At 46.2% G+C, this 26,981-nt stretch overlaps 1 protein-coding gene across 2 annotated transcripts in view; it reads left to right on the top strand.

The window, feature by feature from the left end:
* Window positions 1-26,981, top strand: part of LOC138641634 (unconventional myosin-Ig-like) — a 259,855-nt gene that overhangs the window by 154,066 nt on the left and 78,808 nt on the right. For both annotated transcript variants that reach the window (XM_069729172.1, XM_069729173.1), the window contains exon 21: window positions 16,595-16,749. In XM_069729172.1, coding sequence (XP_069585273.1) covers window positions 16,595-16,749 — 155 coding nt within the window. The remainder of the gene's footprint in view (window positions 1-16,594; window positions 16,750-26,981) is intronic.

The following is a 26,981-nucleotide window of genomic DNA, read 5'->3' as shown; positions in this document are numbered from 1 at the left end:
GCAACGACCAGGACCCTGGGGCGCTGCACACGTGTGATAGGAGGCGAGGGGCGTCCTGCATGTGTGATAGGAGGCGACGGATGTTCTGCATATGTGTGATAGGAGGCGAGGGATGTCCTGCACGTGTGATAGGAGGCGAGGGACTTCCTGCACGTGTGATTGGAGGCGAAGGACGTCCTGCACGTGTGATAGGAGGCGAGGGGCGTCCTGCACGTGTGATAGGAGGCGAGGGGCGTCCTGCACGTGTGATAGGAGGCGAGGGGCGTCCTGCACGTGTGATAGGAGGCGAGGGACGTCCTACACGTGTGATAGGAGGCGAGGGACATCCTGCACGTGTGATAGGAGGCGAGGGACGTCCTGCACGTGTGATAGGAGGCGAGGGACGTCCTGCACGTGTGATAGGAGGCGAGGGACATCCTGCACGTGTGATAGGAGGCGAGGGACATCCTGCATGTGTGATTGGAGGCGAGGGACCTGTGACAGCAGATATACTGTATACCTGTCATATCAAAACACATTCTAATATGGTAGGTGCCACAAAAGAAACAAAGTGAGAGGAAAATACAAATAAAACCAGTATATTTATTTATGAAAAATTTTTTTAAAGATTTTTTTAAGTGCCCCATATATTGCTCCATACAGAATAATGGGCCCCATATATTGCTCCATACAGAATAATGGGCCCTATATATTGCTCCATACAGTATAATGGGCCCCATATATTGCTCCATACAGAATAATGGGCCCCATATATTGCTCCATACAGAATAATGGGCCCCATATATTGCTCCATACAGAATAATGGGCCCCATATATTGCTCCATACAGAATAATGGGCCCTATATATTGCTCCATACAGTATAATGGGCCCCATATATTGCTCCATACAGAATAATGGGCCCCATATATTGCTCCATACAGAATAATGGGCCCCATATATTGCTCCATACAGTATAATGGACCCCATATATTGCTCCATACAGTATAATGGGCCCCATATATTGCTCCATACAGAATAATGAACCCCATATATTGCTCCATACAGAATAATGGGCCCCATATATTGCTCCATACAGTATAATGGGCCCCATATATTGCTCCATACAGTATAATGGGCCCCATATATTGCTCCATACAGAATAATGGGCCCCATATATTGCTCCATACAGTATAATGGGCCCCATATATTGCTCCATATAGTATAATGGGCCCCATATATTGCTCCATACAGAATAATGAACCCCATATATTGCTCCATACAGAATAATGGGCCCCATATATTGCTCCATACAGTATAATGGGCCCCATATATTGCTCCATACAGAATGAACCCCATATATTGCTCCATACAGAATAATGGGCCCCATATATTGCTCCATACAGAATAATGAACCCCATATATTGCTCCATACAGTATAATGGGCCCCATATATTGCTCCATACAGTATAATGGACCCCATATATTGCTCCATACAGTATAATGGGCCCCATATATTGCTCCATACAGAATAATGAACCCCATATATTGCTCCATACAGTATAATGGGCCCCATATATAGCTCCATACAGAATAATGGACCCCACATAATGCTCCATACATAAAGAATCAGATACTGACCTCTCCTTGTTCCCCGCTGTTCTTGTTCTGGTGTCTTCAGCCTATTCTGGCCTTCTGCTCTGCTCAGCGCTGTATCGATGTCGTCGCACCCCATGCTCTGAGACGTCAGAGAGTCAGAAGACGCGGAGGAGACCGGACCTGCGGCCATTGGAGAACGAGGAGAGGTGAGTATATCAAACCGTTTATAGCAGGGGGAGGCCGGTGCCAGCGCCCAACTCTGGCCCCATAGCGTGCTGGTGTTGGGCCCCCACTTGCTCTGGGCCCTGGCTCATGCCCAGGTGCGATGGAGTGACGCCAGCCCTGACTTACAGAACATGGTCAGGTCCGCACCAGCCGATGTGCAGCATTAGATGCCCTCCGATCAGCTCCATGTTTATTGACCAGTGTAATATCCAGTTTACAGCGTCCGACCGCACGTCCCACACACAGAACGGTCAGGAATACATCAGTCATAGATCCTCTGGGCACATAGGCTGTCATTGTTCTCAGCAGCACACACTGAGTACACAGGACAGTATGCTGCCGAGAACAAGGATTAACAATCATTTCACCTGATGAGCCGGCGAGAGGTGATGGCAGGTTACACTGCGCGGTCTTGAGGGAAAAAAAACACTTGTTCCCAATAATAAATACACATTTTATTAGCCAGTAAATTGCAAAAGTCCTTGTGTTTCTAAGGACCAACCAACAATATGAATATGGGAATACAGTTGTGTGAAAGTGTTCACCCCCTTCCTGATTTCCAGAGATACATGCATTTCTTTTCCCTTAATAATAAAGTCCTTCATTAATAACCTGCATTGTGTGATTACTTGTGTTCTTTGTCTAATATTTACATTTGTTTGGTGATCGGAAACAAACATGGAAAGAATAGGAGATCGGGAAGGGGGCAAAGACTTGTTCACACCACTGTATGACCCTTTAAGACGTTCTTTTTGGACAAACCCATTTCCAACCAGGCTGGGGCCCAGAAGGACAGTCCGAGGGTTGTGTGGAGCTAATCAGGGAGCCAACAAGTAATTGGAGGCCCCCGAGAAAAACTGAGGACCCCAGCAGGATCGCCCTAACGAGCGCAGAACCTGACAAGAGGGTGATTACGTGACCCCTTTTGTGCCCCTTTTCCCTGTGTTCGGCCTCCATCGCCCCCAGCAATTCCCACCATTGCACCCCGTGGCCCCATATCTGCTAATTCCCACCATGGAGCTCGGCCTGACATGTGGTAATGGGGTCCTGGCACCGGCTGGGCACACAGTGGCACGCCACGCCCGCTGCCAGGCTCCTCGCCCATCACTGAGGCATGAATTGCACATGATCCAGCACAGATATCGTGGTGTAGCGGGGACTGCACCCAGTCAGGCAGCAGGAAGGTCGCTGTCACTTTACTTTTTTTTTTTCTTCTTTTCCTTTTATATATATTCCATCCTGGTTGCCATGACAACTGGAATTCTGAGAAATGAGCGAGAGAGGAAATTTCCCTGGCGCCAGATTCATTCTCGACACCATTATCATTTATTTATAAGGGTCTGACACGTGCTGAGCCATGTACGAAGATCTGCAGCCTGCGCCATAATGCTGCCACATCCAGGACCGCGCTGCACAGTCAAAGCTCTCACCTACCGGCAGCTAAGAATTATAATGCTTTATTATTAGTGACAGTATATAAAGATGCAGCCCCCATCACACATACTGGCAGTGTAGTGGTTAAATGTCATACAACAGTTAACAAGAATTGTGACATTACATGATGGGGATATAGTGCTGTATGGCTCTCTGACACTGTATCACACATGAGAGGCTTAGATACACTGCTCAGCAACCATATAATACAGTCTTTGCCTGGGGCTGGCAGACCCTGGTGCATAGGTCCTGTCAGGATAATGTCACAAATGACACAGTTAAGTCCAGAAGACGACACAACATATACCAACAATGGGATGGAATCGGGTGAGGAAGGCCCTAACCATAGGGAATGACGGATGGGGCACATCCTGGACTCCAAACAGTCCCTAAACTCCCCTAACGCCCTAAGCGGGTCCTTCCCCCACCACGTGCCTAGTCCCTGATTGTCACCTCACCATTCCTTGGCTAGTGCAATGGTTGGTAAGGACGCTAGCCTCAGCAGTGTAAAATGGTGAACAACACAGGGAGAGGAACAACAACAAGACACAGAAAAAGGGGAAATAGTACTTAACACTGTCCCTGCTGTAAAGCACCACACAGCAGAGGATAAGGCACCAGGACCACAAACTCCACGTAAACAGCAGATTCACCACGGAAACCAGAGAGCTCTTTACTTCTATCACCGATAGTCAGCTAATGGATCATGTGACTTTTTAAAGCATGGTGGAAGTGGTCACCACCAACATCAGCTGACTAGCAACAAAGCAGCTGCCAGCAAGGAAACTGACATTAACCCTTGCCTGCCCGAAAGTTAAAAAAAAAAAGCTACATTTAAATTATAGTGGAACCAGAGCTGCCACAAATCCAAAAATGAATTGTGACAGGTACTGGGTTTATAGGATGAGCTTTATTCCTGGTTCTTTAAATATGTCCTCAACATATGGAGGAAATGTGATTCAACTGCAGTAATGAAATTACCCCGAGTGCTGGGACATGATCTGACAGCCCCCGCGCACTCACAGCACTGGTACTACAGAGCGCCATGGCCTTAGTAATCAGATTACTGCAGTTTACACAGAGTATTAGGAGGAGTAGGGAGGGGACGCCTACACAGTATATACAGACAGAGCTGGTAGAGCTTCTGACCCCCTCCATGAAGTCAGAGGTCACACAAAATAGAGGGACGCCTACCCCTACTGCCGTCTCTGCAATGTCTGGAGTCAGGAGCTTAGGCCGGTTTTACACGTCCAGATAATTCCAGTACCGGAAAAAATCGGTACTGGAATTATCCGTGTCCGTGTGCCCCTACGTTTCTGTGGCACATCAGTGTGGCACACGTGTGCCGCCCGTGTGCCCACTGGGTACCACACGCACCGTGCTGGGTACCACACGTACAAGCATCTGGTGCTGAAGCCGCGATTCATATCTTCCCTGCAGCAGCGTTTGCTGCAGAGAAGATATGAATAAGTGTGTTTAAAATAAAGATCTATGTGCCTCCCGCTGTTCTGAAAATACTCACCCAGCTCCCTCGTTGGCTGTCGCTGCTTCCAGTTCTGGCCGCATCTTCTCCTGTATGCGGTCACGTGGGGCCGCTCATTTACAGTAATGAATATGCGGCTCCACCCCTATGGGAGGTGGAGCCGCATATTCATTACTGTAAATGAGATACGTCCGTGCGGCTCACACTGCAGAATATTCTAGCATATAACATTTGGGATATTAGGATGATTGGCAGCTGGCTGACGGGGGTCACCGATACTACGCGCTGCTGATCACATGCTGTGGGATATCTGGGTCGAGCTCCTGCATCTCAGCAGCGAGTCACAGCGAACGCCATGTTGTAAAGGAACGTGCAGCGCTGGGGATTCCTGGCACCTGTCCACAATTGACATTGGGCTATGATTCCTATGGCCGGAGGAAGCACTGGGCCAAATCTCTCCAGACACTGACCACTCACATCTTTCAAGAAATGCGGAAAAACAGTTCTGGAAAGGAAGGAGACTTTACCATAAATGTCACCTGTAATCCCCGCGCTGTGCCCGGAGGACGCAATCATGAGCAGCACAATGCTGAAATATTTGGGACAGAATTCAAGAGTTCATGAAACACATCTCCTCTGAAAAAATGTACAACTTCTATGTCCTTCATTATACAGATACGGAGACTGTTAAATACTATCTGTAGTGACACATTGTGAAGACATTCGAGAGATTACTGCTGCTAATTAAAGCACTGAAACCACCACCCAGCTATGAGAAGCATTAGGGCAAGACAGGTTTTTAAGCTGATTTATAATCACTAACAGCAAGCAGGGATATTTAAAATAGGAAAAAAACCACAAAATTCTCTGCATACAAATATACATGATAAGAGACTACCGCCATCCACCACTAGCGGGAGGTTCCCTGTGTACATTGTATCATCTATCTATTCTGTCTGTATCCACCACTAGGGGGAGCTCCCTGTGTACAGAGATACATGATAAGAACCTGTCTGCAGCCACCACTAGGGGGAGCTCCCTGTATACAGAGATACATGATAAGAACCTGTCTGCAGCCACCACTAGGGGGAGCTCCCTGTATACAGAGATACATGATAAGAACCTGTCTGCAGCCACCACTAGGGGGAGCTCCCTGTATACAGAGATACATGATAAGATCCTGTCTGTAGTCACCACTAGGGGGAGCTCACTGTATACAGAGATACATGATAAGATCCTATCTGCAGCCACCACTAGGGGGAGCTCCCTGTGTACAGAGATACATGATAAGATCCTGTCTGCAGCCACCACTAGGGGGAGCTCCCTGTATACAGAGATACATGATAAGATCCTGTCTGCAGCCACCACTAGGGGGAGCTCCCTGTATACAGAGATACATGATAAGATCCTGTCTGCAGCCACCACTAGGGGGAGCTCCCTGTATACAGAGATACATGATAAGATCCTGTCTGCAGCCACCACTAGGGGGAGCTCCCTGTATACAGAGATACATGATAAGATCCTGTCTGCAGTCACCACTAGGGGGAGCTCCCTGTATACAGAGATACATGATAAGATCCTGTCTGTATCCACCACTAGGGGGAGCTCCCTGTATACAGAGATACATGATAAGATCCTGTCTGCAGCCACCACTAGGGGGAGCTCCCTGTGTACAGAGATACATGATAAGAACCTGTCTGCAGCCACCACTAGAGGGAGATCCCTGTATACAGAGATACATGATAAGATCCTGTCTGCAGTCACCACTAGGGGGAGTTCCCTGCATACAGAGATACATGATAAGATCCTGTCTGCAGCCACCACTAGGGGGAGCTCCCTGTATACAGAGATACATGATAAGATCCTGTCTGCAGTCACCACTAGGGGGAGCTCCCTGTATACAGAGATACATGATAAGATCCTGTCTGCAGCCACCACTAGGGGGAGCTCCCTGTATACAGAGATACATGATAAGATCCTGTCTGCAGTCACCACTAGGGGGAGTTCCCTGCATACAGAGATAGATGATAAGATCCTGTCTGCAGCCACCACTAGGGGGAGCTCCCTGTATACAAAGATACATGATAAGATCATGTCTGCAGTCACCACGAGGGGAAGCTCCCTGTATACAGAGATACATGATAAGATCCTGTCTGCAGTCACCACTAGGGGGAGCTCCCTGTATATAGAGATACATGATAAGATCCTGTCTGCAGCCACCACTAGGGGAAGCTCCCTGTATACAGAGATACATGATAAGATCCTGTCTGCAGTCACCACTAGGGGGAGCTCCCTGTATACAGAGATACATGATAAGATCCTGTCTGCAGTCACCACTAGGGGGAGCTCCCTGTATACAGAGATACATGATAAGATCCTGTCTGCAGCCACCACTAGGGGGAACTCCCTGTATACAGAGATACATGATAAGATCCTGTCTGCATCCACCACTAGGGGGAGCTCCCTGTATACAGAGATACATGATAAGATCCTGTCTGCATCCACCACTAGGGGGAGCTCCCTGTATACAGAGATACATGATAAGATACTGTCTGCAGCCTCCACTAGGGGGAGCTCCCTGTATACAGAGATACATGATAAGATCCTGTCTGCAGCCACCACTAGGGGGAGCTCCCTGTATACAGAGATACATGATAAGGTCCTGTCTGCAGCCACCACTAGGGGGAGCTCCCTGTATACAGAGATACATGATAAGGTCCTGTCTGCAGCCACCACTAGGGGGAGCTCCCTGTATACAGAGATACATGATAAGATCCTGTCTGCAGCCACCACTAGGGGGAGCTCCCTGTATACAGAGATACATGATAAGATCCTGTCTGCAGCCACCACTAGGGGGAGCTCCCTGTATACAGAGATACATGATAAGATCCTGTCTGCAGCCACCACTAGGGGGAGCTCCCTGTAAACAGAGATACATGATAAGATCCTGTCTGCAGTCACCACTAGGGGGAGTTCCCTGCATACAGAGATACATGATAAGATCCTGTCTGCAGCCACCACTAGGGGGAGCTCCCTGTATACACAGATACATGATAAGATTCTGTCTGCAGCCACCACTAGGGGGAGCTCCCTGCATACAGAGATACATGATAAGATCCTGTCTGCAGCCACCACTAGGGGGAGCTCCCTGTATACAGAGATACATAAGATCCTGTCTGCAGTCACCACTAGGGGGAGCTCCCTGTATACAGAGATACATGATAAGATCCTGTCTGCAGTCACCACTAGGGGTAGTTCCCTGCATACAGAGATAGATGATAAGATCCTGTCTGCAGCCACCACTAGGGGGAGCTCCCTGTATACAGAGATACATGATAAGATCCTGTCTGCAGTCACCACTAGGGGAAGCTCCCTGTATACAGAGATACATGATAAGATCCTGTCTGCAGTCACCACTAGGGGGAGCTCCCTGCATACAGAGATACATGATAAGATCCTGTCTGCAGCCACCACTAGGGGGAGCTCCCTGCATACAGAGATAGATGATAAGATCCTGTCTGCAGCCACCACTAGGGGGAGCTCCCTGTATACAGAGATACATGATAAGATCCAGTCTGCAGTCACCACTAGGGGTAGTTCCCTGCATACAGAGATAGATGATAAGATCCTGTCTGCAGCCACCACTAGGGGGAGCTCCCTGTATACAGAGATACATGATAAGATCCTGTCTGCAGTCACCACTAGGGGGAGCTCCCTGTATACAGAGATACATGATAACATCCTGTCTACAGTCACCACTAGGGGGAGCTCCCTGCATACAGAGATACATGATAAGATCCTGTCTGCAGCCACCACTAGGGGGAGCTCCCTGTATACAGAGATACATGATAAGATCCTGTCTGCAGTCACCACTAGGGGGAGCTCCCTGCATACAGAGATACATGATAAGATCCTGTCTGCAGCCACCACTAGGGCGAGCTCCCTGTATACAGAGATACATGATAAGATCCAGTCTGCAGTAACCACTAGGGGGAGCTCCCTGTATACAGAGATACATAAGATCCTGTCTGCAGCCACCACTAGGGGGAGCTCCCTGTATACAGAGATACATGATAAGATCCTGTCTGCAGTCACCACTAGGGGGAGCTCCCTGTATACAGAGATACATGATAAGATTCTGTCTGCAGCCACCACTAGGGGGAGCTCCCTGTATACAGAGATACATGATAAGATTCTGTCTGCAGTCACCACTAGGGGGAGCTCCCTGTATACAGAGATGCATAAGATCCTGTCTGCAGCCACCACTAGGGGGAGCTCCCTGTATACATAGATAAGTCAGCAGGATCTAGGAGCAACATGGCAGATGTGACAACCTACATGGTGAGCTGCAGCATGTGCTACATGTTCACAGATCGACCAGAAGAAGAATTAAATTTCACCTGTCAGAAGTGTAGACTAGTGGCCCTTTTAGAAGAAAAGGTGCTGGGTCTGGAAGAAAGAATAGCAACTTTGAAACTCATCAAAGAGAATGAAGACTTTCTAGACAGAACAGAAGCATCTCTACTGGTCACAGAAGGTGAAAAAAGTGTCAGAGAACCTCCAAAAGCAGATGAGTGGAAGCATGTGACCAAAAGAAGCAAGAAGACCATGGAGAAATCACCAACCACACAACTGAAGAACCGATATCAAATCTTTGTAGAGGATGAAGATGGCACACCTAAGGATGAAGCAATACCAGCAAGCAAAAAAGAAAAGGGCACACAAGTGACAGCAAAAAGTACAGCCAAGAAGCAACGAAGAGTGGTGGTGGTGGGAGACTCACTACTGAGAGGCACAGAAGCAGCCATCTGCAGACCGGACATAACTGCAAGAGAAGTATGCTGCCTTCCAGGTGCGATGATCAAGGATGTGACCGATAGGTTACCAAAGCTCTTCAACTCCAAGGACGTCCACCCATTTCTTCTGATACATGTTGGCACCAATGACACGGCAAGGAAGGACCTACCGACAATCTGCAAAGACTTTGAAGAGTTGGGGAAGAAAGTAAAGGAACTGGATGCACAGGTAGTTTTTTCTTCTATCCTTCCAGTAGACGGGCATGGCACCAGGAGATGGAACAGGATCCTTGATGCAAACAACTGGCTAAGACGATGGTGCAGACAACAAGGATTCGGATTCCTGGACCACGGTGTGAATTACTGGTACGATGGACTCCTCGCCAGAGACGGACTACACCTCAACAAACCTGGGAAACACACATTCGCCAGAAGACTCGCTACACTCATCAGGAGGGCGTTAAACTAGAAGAAGAGGGGACGGGAAGAAAAACATTAGACTTGAACAAAGAAGATCCAGGAAAACATACTCAGAAGGGAGGTAAGAACATTTCTAAAACAATCCACAGCGAGGAGATTGGAACAAAACAAAATCCTCTAAACTGCATGCTCGCAAACGCCAGAAGCCTGACAAACAAGATGGAAGAACTAGAAGCAGAAATATCTACAGGTAACTTTGACATAGTGGGAATAACCGAGACATGGTTAGATGAAAGCTATGACTGGGCTGTTAACTTACAGGGTTACAGTCTGTTTAGAAAGGATCGTAAAAATCGGAGAGGAGGAGGGGTTTGTCTCTATGTAAAGTCTTGTCTAAAGTCCACTTTAAGGGAGGATATTAGCGAAGGAAATGAGGATGTCTAGTCCATATGGGTTGAAATTCATGGAGGGAAAAATGGTAACAAAATTCTCATTGGGGTCTGTTACAAACCCCCAAATATAACAGAAAGCATGGAAAGTCTACTTCTAAAGCAGATAGATGAAGCTGCAACCCATAATGAGGTCCTGGTTATGGGGGACTTTAACTACCCGGATATTAACTGGGAAACAGAAACCTGTGAAACCCATAAAGGCAACAGGTTTCTGCTAATAACCAAGAAAAATTATCTTTCACAATTGGTGCAGAATCCAACCAGAGGAGCAGCACTTTTAGACCTAATACTATCTAATAGACCTGACAGAATAACAAATCTGCAGGTGGTCGGGCATTTAGGAAATAGCGACCACAATATTGTGCAGTTTCACCTGTCTTTCACTAGGGGGACTTGTCAGGGAGTCACAAAAACACTGAACTTTAGGAAGGCAAAGTTTGACCAGCTTAGAGATGCCCTTAATCTGGTAGACTGGGACAATATCCTCAGAAATAAGAATACAGATAATAAATGGGAAATGTTTAAGAACATCCTAAATAGGCAGTGTAAGCGGTTTATACCTTGTGGGAATAAAAGGACTAGAAATAGGAAAAACCCAATGTGGCTAAACAAAGAAGTAAGACAGGCAATTAACAGTAAAAAGAAAGCATTTGCACTACTAAAGCAGGATGGCACCATTGAAGCTCTAAAAAACTATAGGGAGAAAAATACTTTATCTAAAAAACTAATTAAAGCTGCCAAAAAGGAAACAGAGAAGCACATTGCTAAGGCGAGTAAAACTAATCCCAAACTGTTCTTCAACTATATCAATAGTAAAAGAATAAAAACTGAAAATGTAGGCCCCTTAAAAAATAGTGAGGAAAGAATGGTTGTAGATGACGAGGAAAAAGCTAACATATTAAACACCTTCTTCTCCACGGTATTCACGGTGGAAAATGAAATGCTAGGTGAAATCCCAAGAAACAATGAAAACCCTATATTAAGGGTCACCAATCTAACCCAAGAAGAGGTGCGAAACCGGCTAAATAAGATTAAAATAGATAAATCTCCGGGTCCGGATGGCATACACCCACGAGTACTAAGAGAACTAAGTAATGTAATAGATAAACCATTATTTCTTATTTTTAGGGACTCTATAGCGACAGGGTCTGTTCCGCAGGACTGGCGCATAGCAAATGTGGTGCCAATATTCAAAAAGGGCTCTAAAAGTGAACCTGGAAATTATAGGCCAGTAAGTCTAACCTCTATTGTTGGTAAAATATTTGAAGGGTTTCTGAGGGATGTTATTCTGGATTATCTCAATGAGAATAACTGTTTAACTCCATATCAGCATGGGTTTATGAGAAATCGCTCCTGTCAAACCAATCTAATCAGTTTTTATGAAGAGGTAAGCTATAGGCTGGACCACGGTGAGTCATTGGACGTGGTATATCTCGATTTTTCCAAAGCGTTTGATACCGTGCCGCACAAGAGGTTGGTACACAAAATGAGAATGCTTGGTCTGGGGGAAAATGTGTGTAAATGGGTTAGTAACTGGCTTAGTGATAGAAAGCAGAGGGTGGTTATAAATGGTATAGTCTCTAACTGGGTCGCTGTGACCAGTGGGGTACCGCAGGGGTCGGTATTGGGACCTGTTCTCTTCAACATATTCATTAATGATCTGGTAGAAGGTTTACACAGTAAAATATCGATATTTGCAGATGATACAAAACTATGTAACATAGTAACATAGTTATTAAGGTTGAAGGAAGACTTTAAGTCCATCTAGTTCAACCCATAGCCTAACCTAACATGCCCTAACATGTTGATCCACAGGAAGGCAAAAAAAAAACCCATGTGGAGTAAGCTCCACATTGGGGAAAACAAAATCCTTCCCAACTCCACATACGGCAATCAGACTAGTTCCCTGGATCAACACCCTAACAAGGAACCTAGTATATATACCCTGTAACATTATACTTTTCCAGAAAGGTATCCAGTCCCCTCTTAAATTTAAGTATTGAAACACTCATTACAACATCATACGGCAGAGAGTTCCATAGTCTCACTGCTCTTACAGTAAAGAATCCGCGTCTGAGAATATACTTAATCCTTCTTTCCTCCAGACGTAGAGGATGCCCCCTTGTCCCCGTCTCAGGTCTATGATTAAAAAGATCATCAGAAAGGTCTTTGTACTGTCCCCTCATATATTTATACATTAACATAAGATCACCCCTTAGTCTTCGTATTTCCAAACTAAATAGCCCCAACTGTAATAACCTATATCTTGGTGCAGAAAAATTTCTGTCAGTGGTTTTGCTGCATTTTGTCACCCCAAAATGTTAGAAAAAAGCAAGTTAAAAACGCATGCAAAAACGCAATGCCGAAATTTCTGCAACCAAATACTGATGTAAAGCAGTTAATACAAGAAAAGATAGTATTCTGCTACAGATGGATCTGGATAAGTTGGAAACTTGGGCTGAAAGGTGGCAGATGAGGTTTAACAATGATAAATGTAAGGTTATACACATGGGAAGAAGGAATCAATGTCACCATTACACACTGAACGGGAAACCACTGGGTAAATCTGACAGGGAGAAGGACTTGGGGATCCTAGTTAATGATAAACTTACCTGGAGCAGCCAGTGCCAGGCAGCAGCTGCCAAGGCAAACAGGATCATGGGGTGCATTAAAAGAGGTCTGGATACACATGATGAGAGCATTATACTGCCTCTGTACAAATCCCTAGTTAGACCGCACATGGAGTACTGTGTCCAGTTTTGGGCACCGGTGCTCAGGAAGGATATAATGGAACTAGAGAGAGTACAAAGGAGGGCAACAAAATTAATAAAGGGGATGGGAGAACTACAATACCCAGATAGATTAGCGAAATTAGGATTATTTAGTCTAGAAAAAAGACGACTGAGGGGCGATCTAATAACCATGTATAAGTATATAAGGGGACAATACAAATATCTCGCTGAGGATCTGTTTATACCAAGGAAGGTGACGGGCACAAGGGGGCATTCTTTGCGTCTGGAGGAGAGAAGGTTTTTCCACCAACATAGAAGAGGATTCTTTACTGTTAGGGCAGTGAGAATCTGGAATTGCTTGCCTGAGGAGGTGGTGATGGCGAACTCAGTCGAGGGGTTCAAGAGAGGCCTGGATGTCTTCCTGGAGCAGAACAATATTGTATCATACAATTAGGTTCTGTAGAAGGACGTAGATCTGGGGATTTATTATGATGGAATATAGGCTGAACTGGATGGACAAATGTCTTTTTTCGGCCTTACTAACTATGTTACTATGTTACTATGTTACTATGATAAGATTCTGTCTGCAGTCACCACTAGGGGGAGCTCCCTGTATACAGAGATGCATAAGATCCTGTCTGCAGCCACCACTAGAGGGAGCTCCCTGTATACAGAGATACATGATAAGATCCTGTCTGCAATCACCACTAGGGGGAGCTCCCTGTATACAGAGATACATGATAAGATCCTGTCTCCAGTCACCACTAGGGGGAGCTCCCTGTATACAGAGATACATGATAAGATTCTGACTGCAGCCACCACTAGGGGGAGCTCCCTGTATACAGAGATACATGATAAGATCCTGTCTGCAGCCACCACTAGGGGGAGCTCCGTGTATACAGAGATACATGATAAGATCCTGTCTGCAGTCACCACTAGGGGTGCTCCCTGTATACAGAGATACATGATAAGATCCTGTCTGCAGCCACCACTAGGGGGAGCTCCCTGTATTTAGAGATACATGATAAGATTCTGTCTGCAGCCACCACTAGGGGGAGCTCCCTGTATACAGAGATACATGATAAGATCCTGTCTGCAGCCACCACTAGGGGGAGCTCCCTGTATTTAGAGATACATGATAAGATTCTGTCTGCAGCCACCACTAGGGGGAGCTCCCTGTATACAGAGGTACATGATAAGATCCTGTCTGCAGCCACCACTAGGGGGAGCTCCCTTTATACAGAGATACATGATAAGATCCTGTCTGCAGCCACCACTAGGGGGAGCTCCCTTTATACAGAGATACATGATAAGATCCTGTCTGCAACCACCACTAGGGGAGCTCCCTTTATACAGAGATACATGATAAGATCCTGTCTGCAGCCACCACTAGGGGAGCTCCCTTTATACAGAGATACATGATAAGATCCTGTCTGCAGCCACCACTAGGGGGAGCTCCCTTTATACAGAGATACATGATAAGATCCTGTCTGCAGCCACCACTAGGGGGAGCTCCCTGTATTTAGAGATACATGATAAGATTCTGTCTGCAGCCACCACTAGGGGGAGTTCCCTGTATACAGAGATACATGATAAGAGCCTGTCTGCAGCCACCACTAGGGGGAGCTCCCTGTATACAGAGATACATGATAAGAGCCTGTCTGCAGCCACCACTAGGGGGAGCTCCCTGTATACAGAGATACATGATAAGAGCCTGTCTGCAGCCACCACTAGGGGGAGCTCCCTGTATACAGAGATACATGATAAGATTCTGTCTGCAGTCACCACTAGGGGGAGCTCCCTGTATACAGAGATACATGATAAGATCCTGTCTGCAATCACCACTAGGGGGAGCTCCCTGTATACAGAGATACATGATAAGATCCTGTCTCCAGTCACCACTAGGGGGAGCTCCCTGTATACAGAGATACATGATAAGATTCTGACTGCAGCCACCACTAGGGGGAGCTCCCTGTATTTAGAGATACATGATAAGATTCTGTCTGCAGCCACCACTAGGGGGAGCTCCCTGTATACAGAGATACATGATAAGATCCTGTCTGCAGCCACCACTAGGGGGAGCTCCCTGTATTTAGAGATACATGATAAGATTCTGTCTGCAGCCACCACTAGGGGGAGCTCCCTGTATACAGAGGTACATGATAAGATCCTGTCTGCAGCCACCACTAGGGGGAGCTCCCTTTATACAGAGATACATGATAAGATCCTGTCTGCAGCCACCACTAGGGGGAGCTCCCTTTATACAGAGATACATGATAAGATCCTGTCTGCAACCACCACTAGGGGAGCTCCCTTTATACAGAGATACATGATAAGATCCTGTCTGCAGCCACCACTAGGGGGAGCTCCCTGTATTTAGAGATACATGATAAGATTCTGTCTGCAGCCACCACTAGGGGGAGTTCCCTGTATACAGAGATACATGATAAGAGCCTGTCTGCAGCCACCACTAGGGGGAGCTCCCTGTATACAGAGATACATGATAAGAGCCTGTCTGCAGCCACCACTAGGGGGAGCTCCCTGTATACAGAGATACATGATAAGAGCCTGTCTGCAGCCACCACTAGGGGGAGCTCCCTGTATACAGAGATACATGATAAGATTCTGTCTGCAGTCACCACTAGGGGGAGCTCCCTGTATACAGAGATACATGAAAAGATCCTGTCTGCAGTCACCACTAGGGGGAGCTCCCTGTATACAGAGATACATGATAAGATCCTGTCTGCAGTCACCACTAGGGGGAGATCCCTGTATACAGAGATACATGATAAGATCCTGTCTGCATCCACCACTAGGGGGAGCTCCCTGTATACAGAGATACATGATAAGATCCTGTCTGCATCCACCACTAGGGGGAGCTCCCTGTATACAGAGATACATGATAAGATCCTGTCTGCAGTCACCACTAGGGGGAGCTCCCTGTATACAGAGATACATGATAAGATCCTGTCTGCATCCACCACTAGGGGGAGCTCCCTGTATACAGAGATACATGATAAGATCCTGTCTGCAGTCACCACTAGGGGGAGCTCCCTGTATACAGAGATACATGATAAGATCCTGTCTGCAGTCACCACTAGGGGGAGCTCCCTGTATACAGAGATACATGATAAGATCCTGTCTGCAGCCACCACTAGGAGGAGCTCCCTGTATACAGAGATTCATGATAAGATCCTGTCTGCAGCCACCACTAGGGGGAGCTCCCTGTATACAGAGATACATGATAGGATTATGTCTGCAGTCACCACTATGGGGAGCTCCCTGTATACAGAGATACATGGTAAGATTCTGCCTGCAGTCACCACTAGGGGGAGCTCCCTGTATACAGAGATACATGATAGGATTATGTCTGCAGTCACCACTATGGGGAGCTCCCTGTATACACCACAAATCCGCACGCACGCACCGTGTGCACATACCCGAAGTCTCATGATCTGATCTCTGCTCTCTTCCAGGTCACAGGACTAAGCCTCACGGGAGGTCCGGACCAGCTGGTGATCCTTCACACACAGAAAAATGAGGACATGCTCTTCTGCCTGCACAGTGTGAATCCGGCAAATGAGAGCCGTGTGGGTGAATTGGTGGGATCGCTGATGAATCACTTCAAATTGTGAGTCTCCACATTCTTCTGTGACTTTTATTGATATTTTCCGCAGAGTCACATAACTTGGTGTCTTGCCCCGGTGGTTGCCCCTTTGCAGCCCGTTGTGGTGATGAGCACAGCGTTGTGTTTCCCTGTGGCCATGGACATGCATCTACAAGGGAAAGAACATTTTTATTGATTCACTAAAAGGGGTGACGAAGAGTCACTGGATTGGTCGTAAAATCACATCCTGCTGCCATGTCTCCTCCGGACGCTTCTTGGCTCAGGTCGGAATTTAAAGAGCCCCAAAACATAAAATAAAACCCTCGGTAACAGGTGAAGCCCTTGAGTCGCCCCCTGCTGTTACCGCACTCCGTTTTGTCCTGCTAATAATTATTCTGGCAATATGGCCACCAATACAATGCCCATTGTGGTCATCTGCCGGGCCGTAGAAGGGGGCAGAGGACGGGGATGTATGTGTATAGAGTTCTAGAATGCCGGGTGGCATAGTAACTGCAGACCTTCCAAATCTAACCCCTAAATGGCTGTGTCTCCGAGGATTTGTGGGCGGTCCATTATGATTTATAATGACAGCCATGTTGTGTCACCCAGCTTTCCCAAATTCCTATTTATGCAGGATTATAGTCAGGGAGGTTTTAGCATCTGGCAGGATTATACTCGGGGAGGGTTAAGGTCGGGCAGAATTATAGTCGGGGAGGGTTATGATCGGTAGGATTATAGGTGGAGGGTTATAGTTGGGCAGAATTGCAGTCGGGGAGGGTTATGGTGGGACAGGATTATAGTCGGCGAGGGTTATGATCTGGCAGGATTATAGTCGTGCAGGGTTATGGTCGGGCAGAATTTTAGTCAGGGAGGGTTATAGTTGGGCACGTTTATAGTCGAAGAGGGTTATGGTCGGGCAGAATTATAGTCAGGCAGTGTTATGGTCAGGCAGGATTATAGTTGGGCGAGGGTTATGATACGTAGGATTACAGTTGGAGGGTTATAGTTGGGCAGGTACAGTCGGGGAGGGTTATTGTGGGACAGGATTGTAGTCAGGGAGGGTTATGATCGGTAGGATTATAGTTGGAGGGTTATGGTCGGACAGAACTATAGTCGGGCAGGGCTATGGTCAGGCAGGATTGTAGTCAGGGAGGGTTATGATCGGTAGGATTATAGTTGGAGGGTTATAGTTGGGCAGGATGGCAGTCAGTGAGGGTTATGGTCAGGCAGGATTATAGTCGGGGCGGGTAATGGTTGAGCAGGATTATAGTCAGGGAAGGTAATGGTTGGGCAGGATTATAGTCAGGGAAGGTAATGGTTGGGCAGGATTATAGTCAGGGAAGGGAATGGTTGGGCAGGATTATAGTCAGGGAAGGTAATGGTTGGGCAGGATTATAGTCAGGGAAGGTAATGGTTGGGCAGGATTATAGTCAGGGAGGGTTTTAGTTATAGTTGGAGCATTCTAGCCGGGAAGAGTTATGGTCGAGCAGAATTGTAGATGGGGAGGGTTTTGGTCAGGCCGGATTAAAGTTAGTAAAGGTTATGGTTTGGACTGTATTATAGACTGGAAGAGTCAGGCAGGATTGTAGTCTGAGAGTGTTATTGTAGGCAAAATTGTAGTCGGAGGGGGTTATGGTCGGTAGGATTATAGTTGCAGGGTTGTAGTTGGGCAGGATTATGGTCGGGGAGTGTTATGGTTGGGCAGAATTATAGTCGGAGGGGGTTAGGGTCGGGCAGGATTATAATCAGGGAGGGCTTTGGTTGGGCAGAATTATAGTTGGAGGGGGTTATGATCGGTAGGACTGTAGTTGGAGGGTTATAGTTGGGCAGGATTATGGTCGGGGAGTGTTATGGTTGGGCAGAATTATAGTCAGAGGGGCTTATGGTCGGTAGGACTATAGTTGCAGGGTTATAGTTGGGCAGGATTATGGTCGGGGAGTGTTATGGTTGGGCAGAATTATAGTCGGAGGGGGTTATGATCGGTAGGACTGTAGTTGGAGGGTTATGGTGGGACAGGATTGTAGTCGGGAAGGTTTATGATCTGGCAGGATTATAGTCTGGAAGGGTTTTGGTTGGGAAGAATTATAGTCGAGGAGGTTAGGGTCGGGCAGGATTATAATCAGGGAGGGCTTTGGTTGGGACAGGATTATAGCCGGGGAGGGTTAGGTTTGGGCAGGATTATAGTCAGGTAGGGTTATGGTCGGAGGGTAATGATCGAGGAGGATTATGATTGGGGAGTTTGCAGATCTCAGGATTAGGGAAACAGAAAACAATCTGAGTGGAAATGTTATGATGTATCTGGCTAGGAAATACGGTAGATAGAATCAGGGTGTCTGAGATTACTGATGTGTTCGGCATGTGATTCACACCCAGAGTGATGTCAGGCTGCAATAATTAACACTTTTGCAGGCGGTGGCTCTCATCCTAATTACAAGGACAGTGGATGCAGGTAGTCGCTCTGATCACTGCATTGATTGGTTAGAAATCCCGTTCTCACAGGTAAAATGTGCAATATCCAAGCCTTTCTTCATGCAAAGAGATCATGTGACTGTTCAGGGGCCACTTGGTTCACGTACCCACCACTAAGCAAAGATGGGGCCAAAAATCTATGTGATCTCTCCTATTTAACATGGAAATAAATAATCCCTAATATAAGTTATAGGGGAACTCCAGAGGAAGCAAACTCATGAGAAACAGCTGCGGATCCGCAGCAAAATCCGCAACGTGTACACATAGCCTTAGACACTGGTGGGGGATGATGGGGGTGATTATAAGATGTGACTTCGCTAACAACCTTTACATTTATAAGAAGCTTGAGGTTGTAATTCTGCAGGAAATCTGCCCAGCAACAGAAAGAGGTTTCATCTGAAGCATCCAGGAGCGACAGAGATCTATGTACAGGTCCTTCTCAAAAAATTAGCATATAGTGTTAAATTTCATTATTTACCATAATGTAATGATTACAATTAAACTTTCATATATTATAGATTCATTATCCACCAACTGAAATTTGTCAGGTCTTTTATTGTTTTAATACTGATGATTTTGGCATACAACTCCTGATAACCCAAAAAACCTGTCTCAATAAATTAGCATATCAAGAAAAGGTTCTCTAAACGACCTATTACCCTAATCTTCTGAATCAACTAATTAACTCTAAACACATGCAAAAGATACCTGAGGCTTTTATAAACTCCCTGCCTGGTTCATTACTCAAAACCCCCATCATGGGTAAGACTAGCGACCTGACAGATGTCAAGAAGGCCATCATTGACACCCTCAAGCAAGAGGGTAAGACCCAGAAAGAAATTTCTCAACAAATAGGCTTTTCCCAGAGTGCTGTATCAAGGCACCTCAATGGTAAGTCTGTTGGAAGGAAACAATGTGGCAGAAAACGCTGTACAACGAGAAGAGGAGACCGGACCCTGAGGAAGATTGTGGAGAAGGACCGATTCCAGACCTTGGGGAACCTGAGGAAGCAGTGGACTGAGTCTGGTGTGGAAACATCCAGAGCCACCGTGCACAGGCGTGTGCAGGAAATGGGCTACAGGTGCCGCATTCCCCAGGTAAAGCCACTTTTGAACCATAAACAGCGGCAGAGGCGCCTGACCTGGGCTACAGAGAAGCAGCACTGGACTGTTGCTAAGTGGTCCCAAGTACTTTTTTCTGATGAAAGCAAATTTTGCATGTCATTCGGAAATCAAGGTGCCAGAGTCTGGAGGAAGACTGGGGAGAAGGAAATGCCAAAATGCCTGAAGTCCAGTGTCAAGTACCCACAGTCAGTGATGGTGTGGGGTGCCATGTCAGCTGCTGGTGTTGGTCCACTGTGTTTCATCAAGGGCAGGGTCAATGCAGCTAGCTATCAGGAGATTTTGGAGCACTTCATGCTTCCATCGGCTGAAATGCTTTATGAAGATGAAGATTTCATTTTTCAGCACGACCTGGCACCTGCTCACAGTGCCAAAACCACTGGTAAATGGTTTACTGACCATGGTATTACTGTGCTCAATTGGCCTGCCAACTCTCCTGACCTGAACCCCATAGAGAATCTGTGGGATATTGTGAAGAGAAAGTTGAGAGACGCAAGACCCAACACTCTGGATGAGCTTAAGGCCGCTATTGAAGCATCCTGGGCCTCCATAACATCTCAGCAGTGTCACAGGCTGATTGCCTCCATGCCACGCCGCATTGAAGCAGTCATTTCTGCCAAAGGATTCCCCACCAAGTATTGAGTGCATAACTGAACATTATTATTTGATGGTTTTTTTGTTTGTTATTAAAAAACACTTTTATTTGATTGGATGGGTGAAATATGCTAATTTATTGAGACAGGTTTTTTGGGTTATCAGGAGTTGTATGCCAAAATCATCAGTATTAAAACAATAAAAGACCTGACAAATTTCAGTTGGTGGATAATGAATCTATAATATATGAAAGTTTAATTGTAATCATTACATTATGGTAAATAATGAAATTTAACACTATATGCTAATTTTTTGAGAAGGACCTGTATATAATGAGAGCACAGCGTACAGCGCTGGCACTGCAGCAGGGCATTGTGGGTAAAGGCATGGACTGTGCGTGCTACATTATACACGCCTCATCATACATGCAGCCAGAGAGAAATGTCAGGAAGCCCAGCGGACAGGATAACGTTTGTTCTCTATATGTGTGTATGTATTTATATATATATACAGTATATACTGCACAGCACCGCTCCTCCTGTATATATACACTGCACAGTACCGCTCCTCCTGTCCTGTATATATACACTGCACATACTACTCCTCCTGTCCTGTATATATACACTGCACAGTATCACTCCTCCTGTCCTGTATATATACACTGCACATACTACTCCTCCTGTCCTGTATATATACACTGCACAGTACCCCTCCTCCTGTCCTGTATATATACACTGCACAGTATCACTCCTCCTGTCCTGTATATATACACTGCACAGTACCACTCCTCCTGTCCTGTATATATACACTGCACAGTATCACTCCTCCTGTCCTGTATATATACACTGCACAGTACCACTCCTCCTGTCCTGTATATATACACTGCACAGTACCACTCCTCCTGTCCTGTATATATACACTGCACAGTATCACTCCTCCTGTCCTGTATATATACACTGCACAGTACCGCTCCTCCTGTCCTGTATATATACACTGCACAGTACCACTCCTCCTGTCCTGTATATATACACTGCACAGTACCACTCCTCCTGTATATACACTGCACAGTACCACTCCTCCTGTCCTGTATATATACACTGCACAGTATCACTCCTCCTGTCCTGTATATATACACTGCACAGTACCGCTCCTCCTGTCCTGTATATATACACTGCACAGTACCACTCCTCCTGTCCTGTATATATACACTGCACAGTACCACTCCTCCTGTATATACACTGCACAGTACCACTCCTCCTGTCCTGTATATATACACTGCACAGTACCACTCCTCCTGTCCTGTATATATACACTGCACAGTACCACTCCTCCTGTCCTGTATATATACACTGCACAGTACCACTCCTCCTGTCCTGTATATATACACTGCACAGTACCACTCCTCCTGTCCTGTATATATACACTGCACAGTACCACTCCTCCTGTCCTGTATATATACACTGCACAGTACCACTCCTCCTGTCCTGTATATATACACTGCACAGTACCGCTCCTCCTGTCCTGTATATATACACTGCACAGTACCGCTCCTCCTGTCCTGTATATATACACTGCACAGTATCACTCCTCCTGTCCTGTATATATACACTGCACAGTACCACTCCTCCTGTCCTGTATATATACACTGCACAGTACCACTCCTCCTGTCCTGTATATATACACTGCACAGTATCACTCCTCCTGTCCTGTATATATACACTGCACAGTACCCCTCCTCCTGTCCTGTATATACACTGCACAGTACCACTCCTCCTGTCCTGTATATACACTGCACAGTACCACTCCTCCTGTCCTCTATATATACACTGCACAGTACCGCTCCTCCTGTATATATACACTGCACAGTACCACTCCTCATGTCCTGTATATATACACTGCACAGGACCACTCCTCCTGTCCTGTATATATACACTGCACAGTACCGCTCCTCCTGTCCTGTATATATACACTGCACAGTATCACTCCTCCTGTCCTGTATATATACACTGCACAGTACCACTCCTCCTGTCCTGTATATATACACTGCACAGTACCACTCCTCCTGTCCTGTATATATACACTGCACAGTACCACTCCTCCTGTCCTGTATATATACACTGCACAGTACCACTCCTCCTGTCCTGTATATATACACTGCACAGTACCCCACCTCCTGTCCTGTATATATACACTGCACAGTACCCCTCCTCCTGTCCTGTATATATACACTGCACAGTACCCCTCCTCCTGTCCTGTATATATACACTGCACAGTACCACTCCTCCTGTCCTGTATATATACACCGCACAGTACCACTCCTCCTGTCCTGTATATATACACTGCACAGTACCACTCCTCCTGTATATATACACTGCACAGTACCACTCCTCCTGTATATATACACTGCACAGTACCACTCCTCCTGTCCTGTATATATACACTGCACAGTACCACTCCTCCTGTCCTGTATATATACACTGCACAGTACCACTCCTCCTGTATATATACACTGCACAGTACCACTCCTCCTGTATATATACACTGCACAGTACCGCTCCTCCTGTCCTGTATATATACACTGCACAGTACCGCTCCTCCTGTCCTGTATATATACACTGCACAGTACAGCTCCTCCTGTCCTGTATATATACACTGCACAGTACCGCTCCTCCTGTCCTGTATATATACACTGCACAGTATCACTCCTCCTGTCCTGTATATATACACTGCACAGTACCACTCCTCCTGTATATATACACTGCACAGTACCACTCCTCCTGTCCTGTATATATACACTGCACAGTACCACTCCTCCTGTCCTGTATATATACACTGCACAGTATCACTCCTCCTGTCCTGTATATATACACTGCACAGTACCACTCCTCCTGTATATATACACTGCACAGTACCACTCCTCCTGTATATATACACTGCACAGTACCGCTCCTCCTGTCCTGTATATATACACTGCACAGTACCGCTCCTCCTGTCCTGTATATATACACTGCACAGTACCGCTCCTCCTGTCCTGTATATATACACTGCACAGTACCGCTCCTCCTGTCCTGTATATATACACCGCACAGTACCACTCCTCCTGTCCTGTATATATACACTGCACAGTACCACTCCTCCTGTATATATACACTGCACAGTACCACTCCTCCTGTATATATACACTGCACAGTACCACTCCTCCTGTCCTGTATATATACACTGCACAGTACCGCTCCTCCTGTCCTGTATATATACACTGCACAGTATCACTCCTCCTGTCCTGTATATATACAGTGCACAGTACCATTCCTCCTGTCCTGTATATATACACTGCACAGTACCGCTCCTCCTGTCCTGTATATATACACTGCACAGTATCACTCCTCCTGTCCTGTATATATACACTGCACAGTACCGCTCCTCCTGTCCTGTATATATACACTGCACAGTATCACTCCTCCTGTCCTGTATATATACACTGCACAGTATCACTCCTCCTGTCCTGTATATATACACTGCACAGTACCACTCCTCCTGTCCTGTATATATACACTGCACAGTACCACTCCTCCTGTATATATACACTGCACAGTACCACTCCTCCTGTATATATACACTGCACAGTACCACTCCTCTTGTATATATACACTGCACAGTACCGCTCCTCCTGTCCTGTATATATACACTGCACAGTACCACTCCTCCTGTCCTGTATATATACACTGCACAGTACCACTCCTCCTGTATATATACACTGCACAGTACCACTCCTCCTGTCCTGTATATATACACTGCACAGTACCGCTCCTCCTGTATATATATATACACTGCACAGTACCACTCCTCCTGTATATATACACTGCACAGAACCACTCCTCCTGTATATACACTGCACAGTACCACTCCTGTATATATACACTGCACAGTACCACTCCTCCTGTATATATACACTGCACAGTACCACTCCTCCTGTATATATACACTGCACAGTACCACTCCTCCTGTATATATATACACTGCACAGTACCACTCCTCCTGTATATATACACTGCACAGTACCACTCCTCCTGTATATATACACTGCACAGTACCGCTCCTCCTGTCCTGTATATATACACTGCACAGTACCACTCCTCCTGTATATATACACTGCACAGTACCACTCCTCCTGTATATATACACTGCACAGTACCACTCCTCCTGTATATATACACTGCACAGTACCGCTCCTCCTGTCCTGTATATATACACTGCACAGTACCACTCCCCCTGTATATATACACTGCACAGTACCACTCCTCCTGTATATATACACTGCACAGTACCACTCCTCCTGTATATATACACTGCACAGTACCACTCCTCCTGTCCTGTATATACACTGCACAGTACCGCTCCTCCTGTCCTGTATATATACACTGCACAGTACCACTCCTCCTGTATATATACACTGCACAGTACCACTCCTCCTGTATATATACACTGCACAGTACCACTCCTCCTGTATATATACACTGCACAGTACCACTCCTCCTGTCCTGTATATACACTGCACAGAACCACTCCTCCTGTATATACACTGCACAGTACCACTCCTGTATATATACACTGCACAGTACCACTCCTCCTGTATATATACACTGCACAGTACCACTCCTCCTGTATATATACACTGCACAGTACCACTCCTCCTGTATATATATACACTGCACAGTACCACTCCTCCTGTATATATACACTGCACAGTACCACTCCTCCTGTATATATACACTGCACAGTACCGCTCCTCCTGTCCTGTATATATACACTGCACAGTACCACTCCTCCTGTATATATACACTGCACAGTACCACTCCTCCTGTATATATACACTGCACAGTACCACTCCTCCTGTATATATACACTGCACAGTACCACTCCTCCTGTCCTGTATATATACACTGCACAGAACCACTCCTCCTGTATATACACTGCACAGTACCACTCCTCCTGTATATATACACTGCACAGTACCACTCCTCCTGTATATATACACTGCACAGAACCACTCCTCCTGTATATATACACTGCACAGCACCACTCCTCCTGTATATATACACTGCACAGTACCACTCCTCCTGTATATATACACTGCACAGTACCACTCCTCCTGTATATATACACTGCACAGTACCACTCCTCCTGTATATATACACTGCACAGAACCACTCCTCCTGTATATATACACTGCACAGCACCACTCCTCCTGTATATATACACTGCACAGTACCACTCCTCCTGTATATATACACTGCACAGTACCACTCCTCCTGTATACATACACTGCACAGTACCACTCCTCCTGTATATATACACTGCACAGTACCACTCCTCCTGTATATATACACTGCACAGCACCACTCCTCCTGTATATATACACTGCACAGCACCACTCCTCCTGTATATATACACTGCACAGTACCACTCCTCCTGTATATATACACTGCACAGTACCACTCCTCCTGTCCTGTATATATACACTGCACAGTACCACTCCTCCTGTCCTGTATATATACACTGCACAGTACCGCTCCTCCTGTCCTGTATATATACACTGCACAGTACCACTCCTCCTGTGTATATATACACTGCACAGTACCACTCCTCCTTTATATATACACTGCACAGTACCACTCCTCCTGTCCTGTATATATACACTGCACAGTACCACTCCTCCTGTCCTGTATATATACACTGCACAGTACCGCTCCTCCTGTCCTGTATATATACACTGCACAGTACCACTCCTCCTGTCCTGTATATATACACTGCACAGTACCACTCCTCCTTTATATATACACTGCACAGTACCACTCCTCCTGTCCTGTATATATACACTGCACAGTACCACTCCTCCTGTCCTGTATATATACACTGCACAGTACCACTCCTCCTGTTCTGTGTATATACACTGCACAGTACCACTCCTCCTGTCCTGTATACATACAATGCACAGTACCGCTCCTCCTGTATATATACACTGCACAGTACCACTCCTCCTGTCCTGTATACATACACTGCACAGTACCACTC

This window comes from Ranitomeya imitator, chromosome 6, assembly GCF_032444005.1.
Source record: "Ranitomeya imitator isolate aRanImi1 chromosome 6, aRanImi1.pri, whole genome shotgun sequence".
NCBI classification, from domain to species: Eukaryota; Metazoa; Chordata; class Amphibia; order Anura; family Dendrobatidae; genus Ranitomeya; species Ranitomeya imitator.
This window is presented reverse-complemented; position numbering and strand designations above follow the sequence as displayed.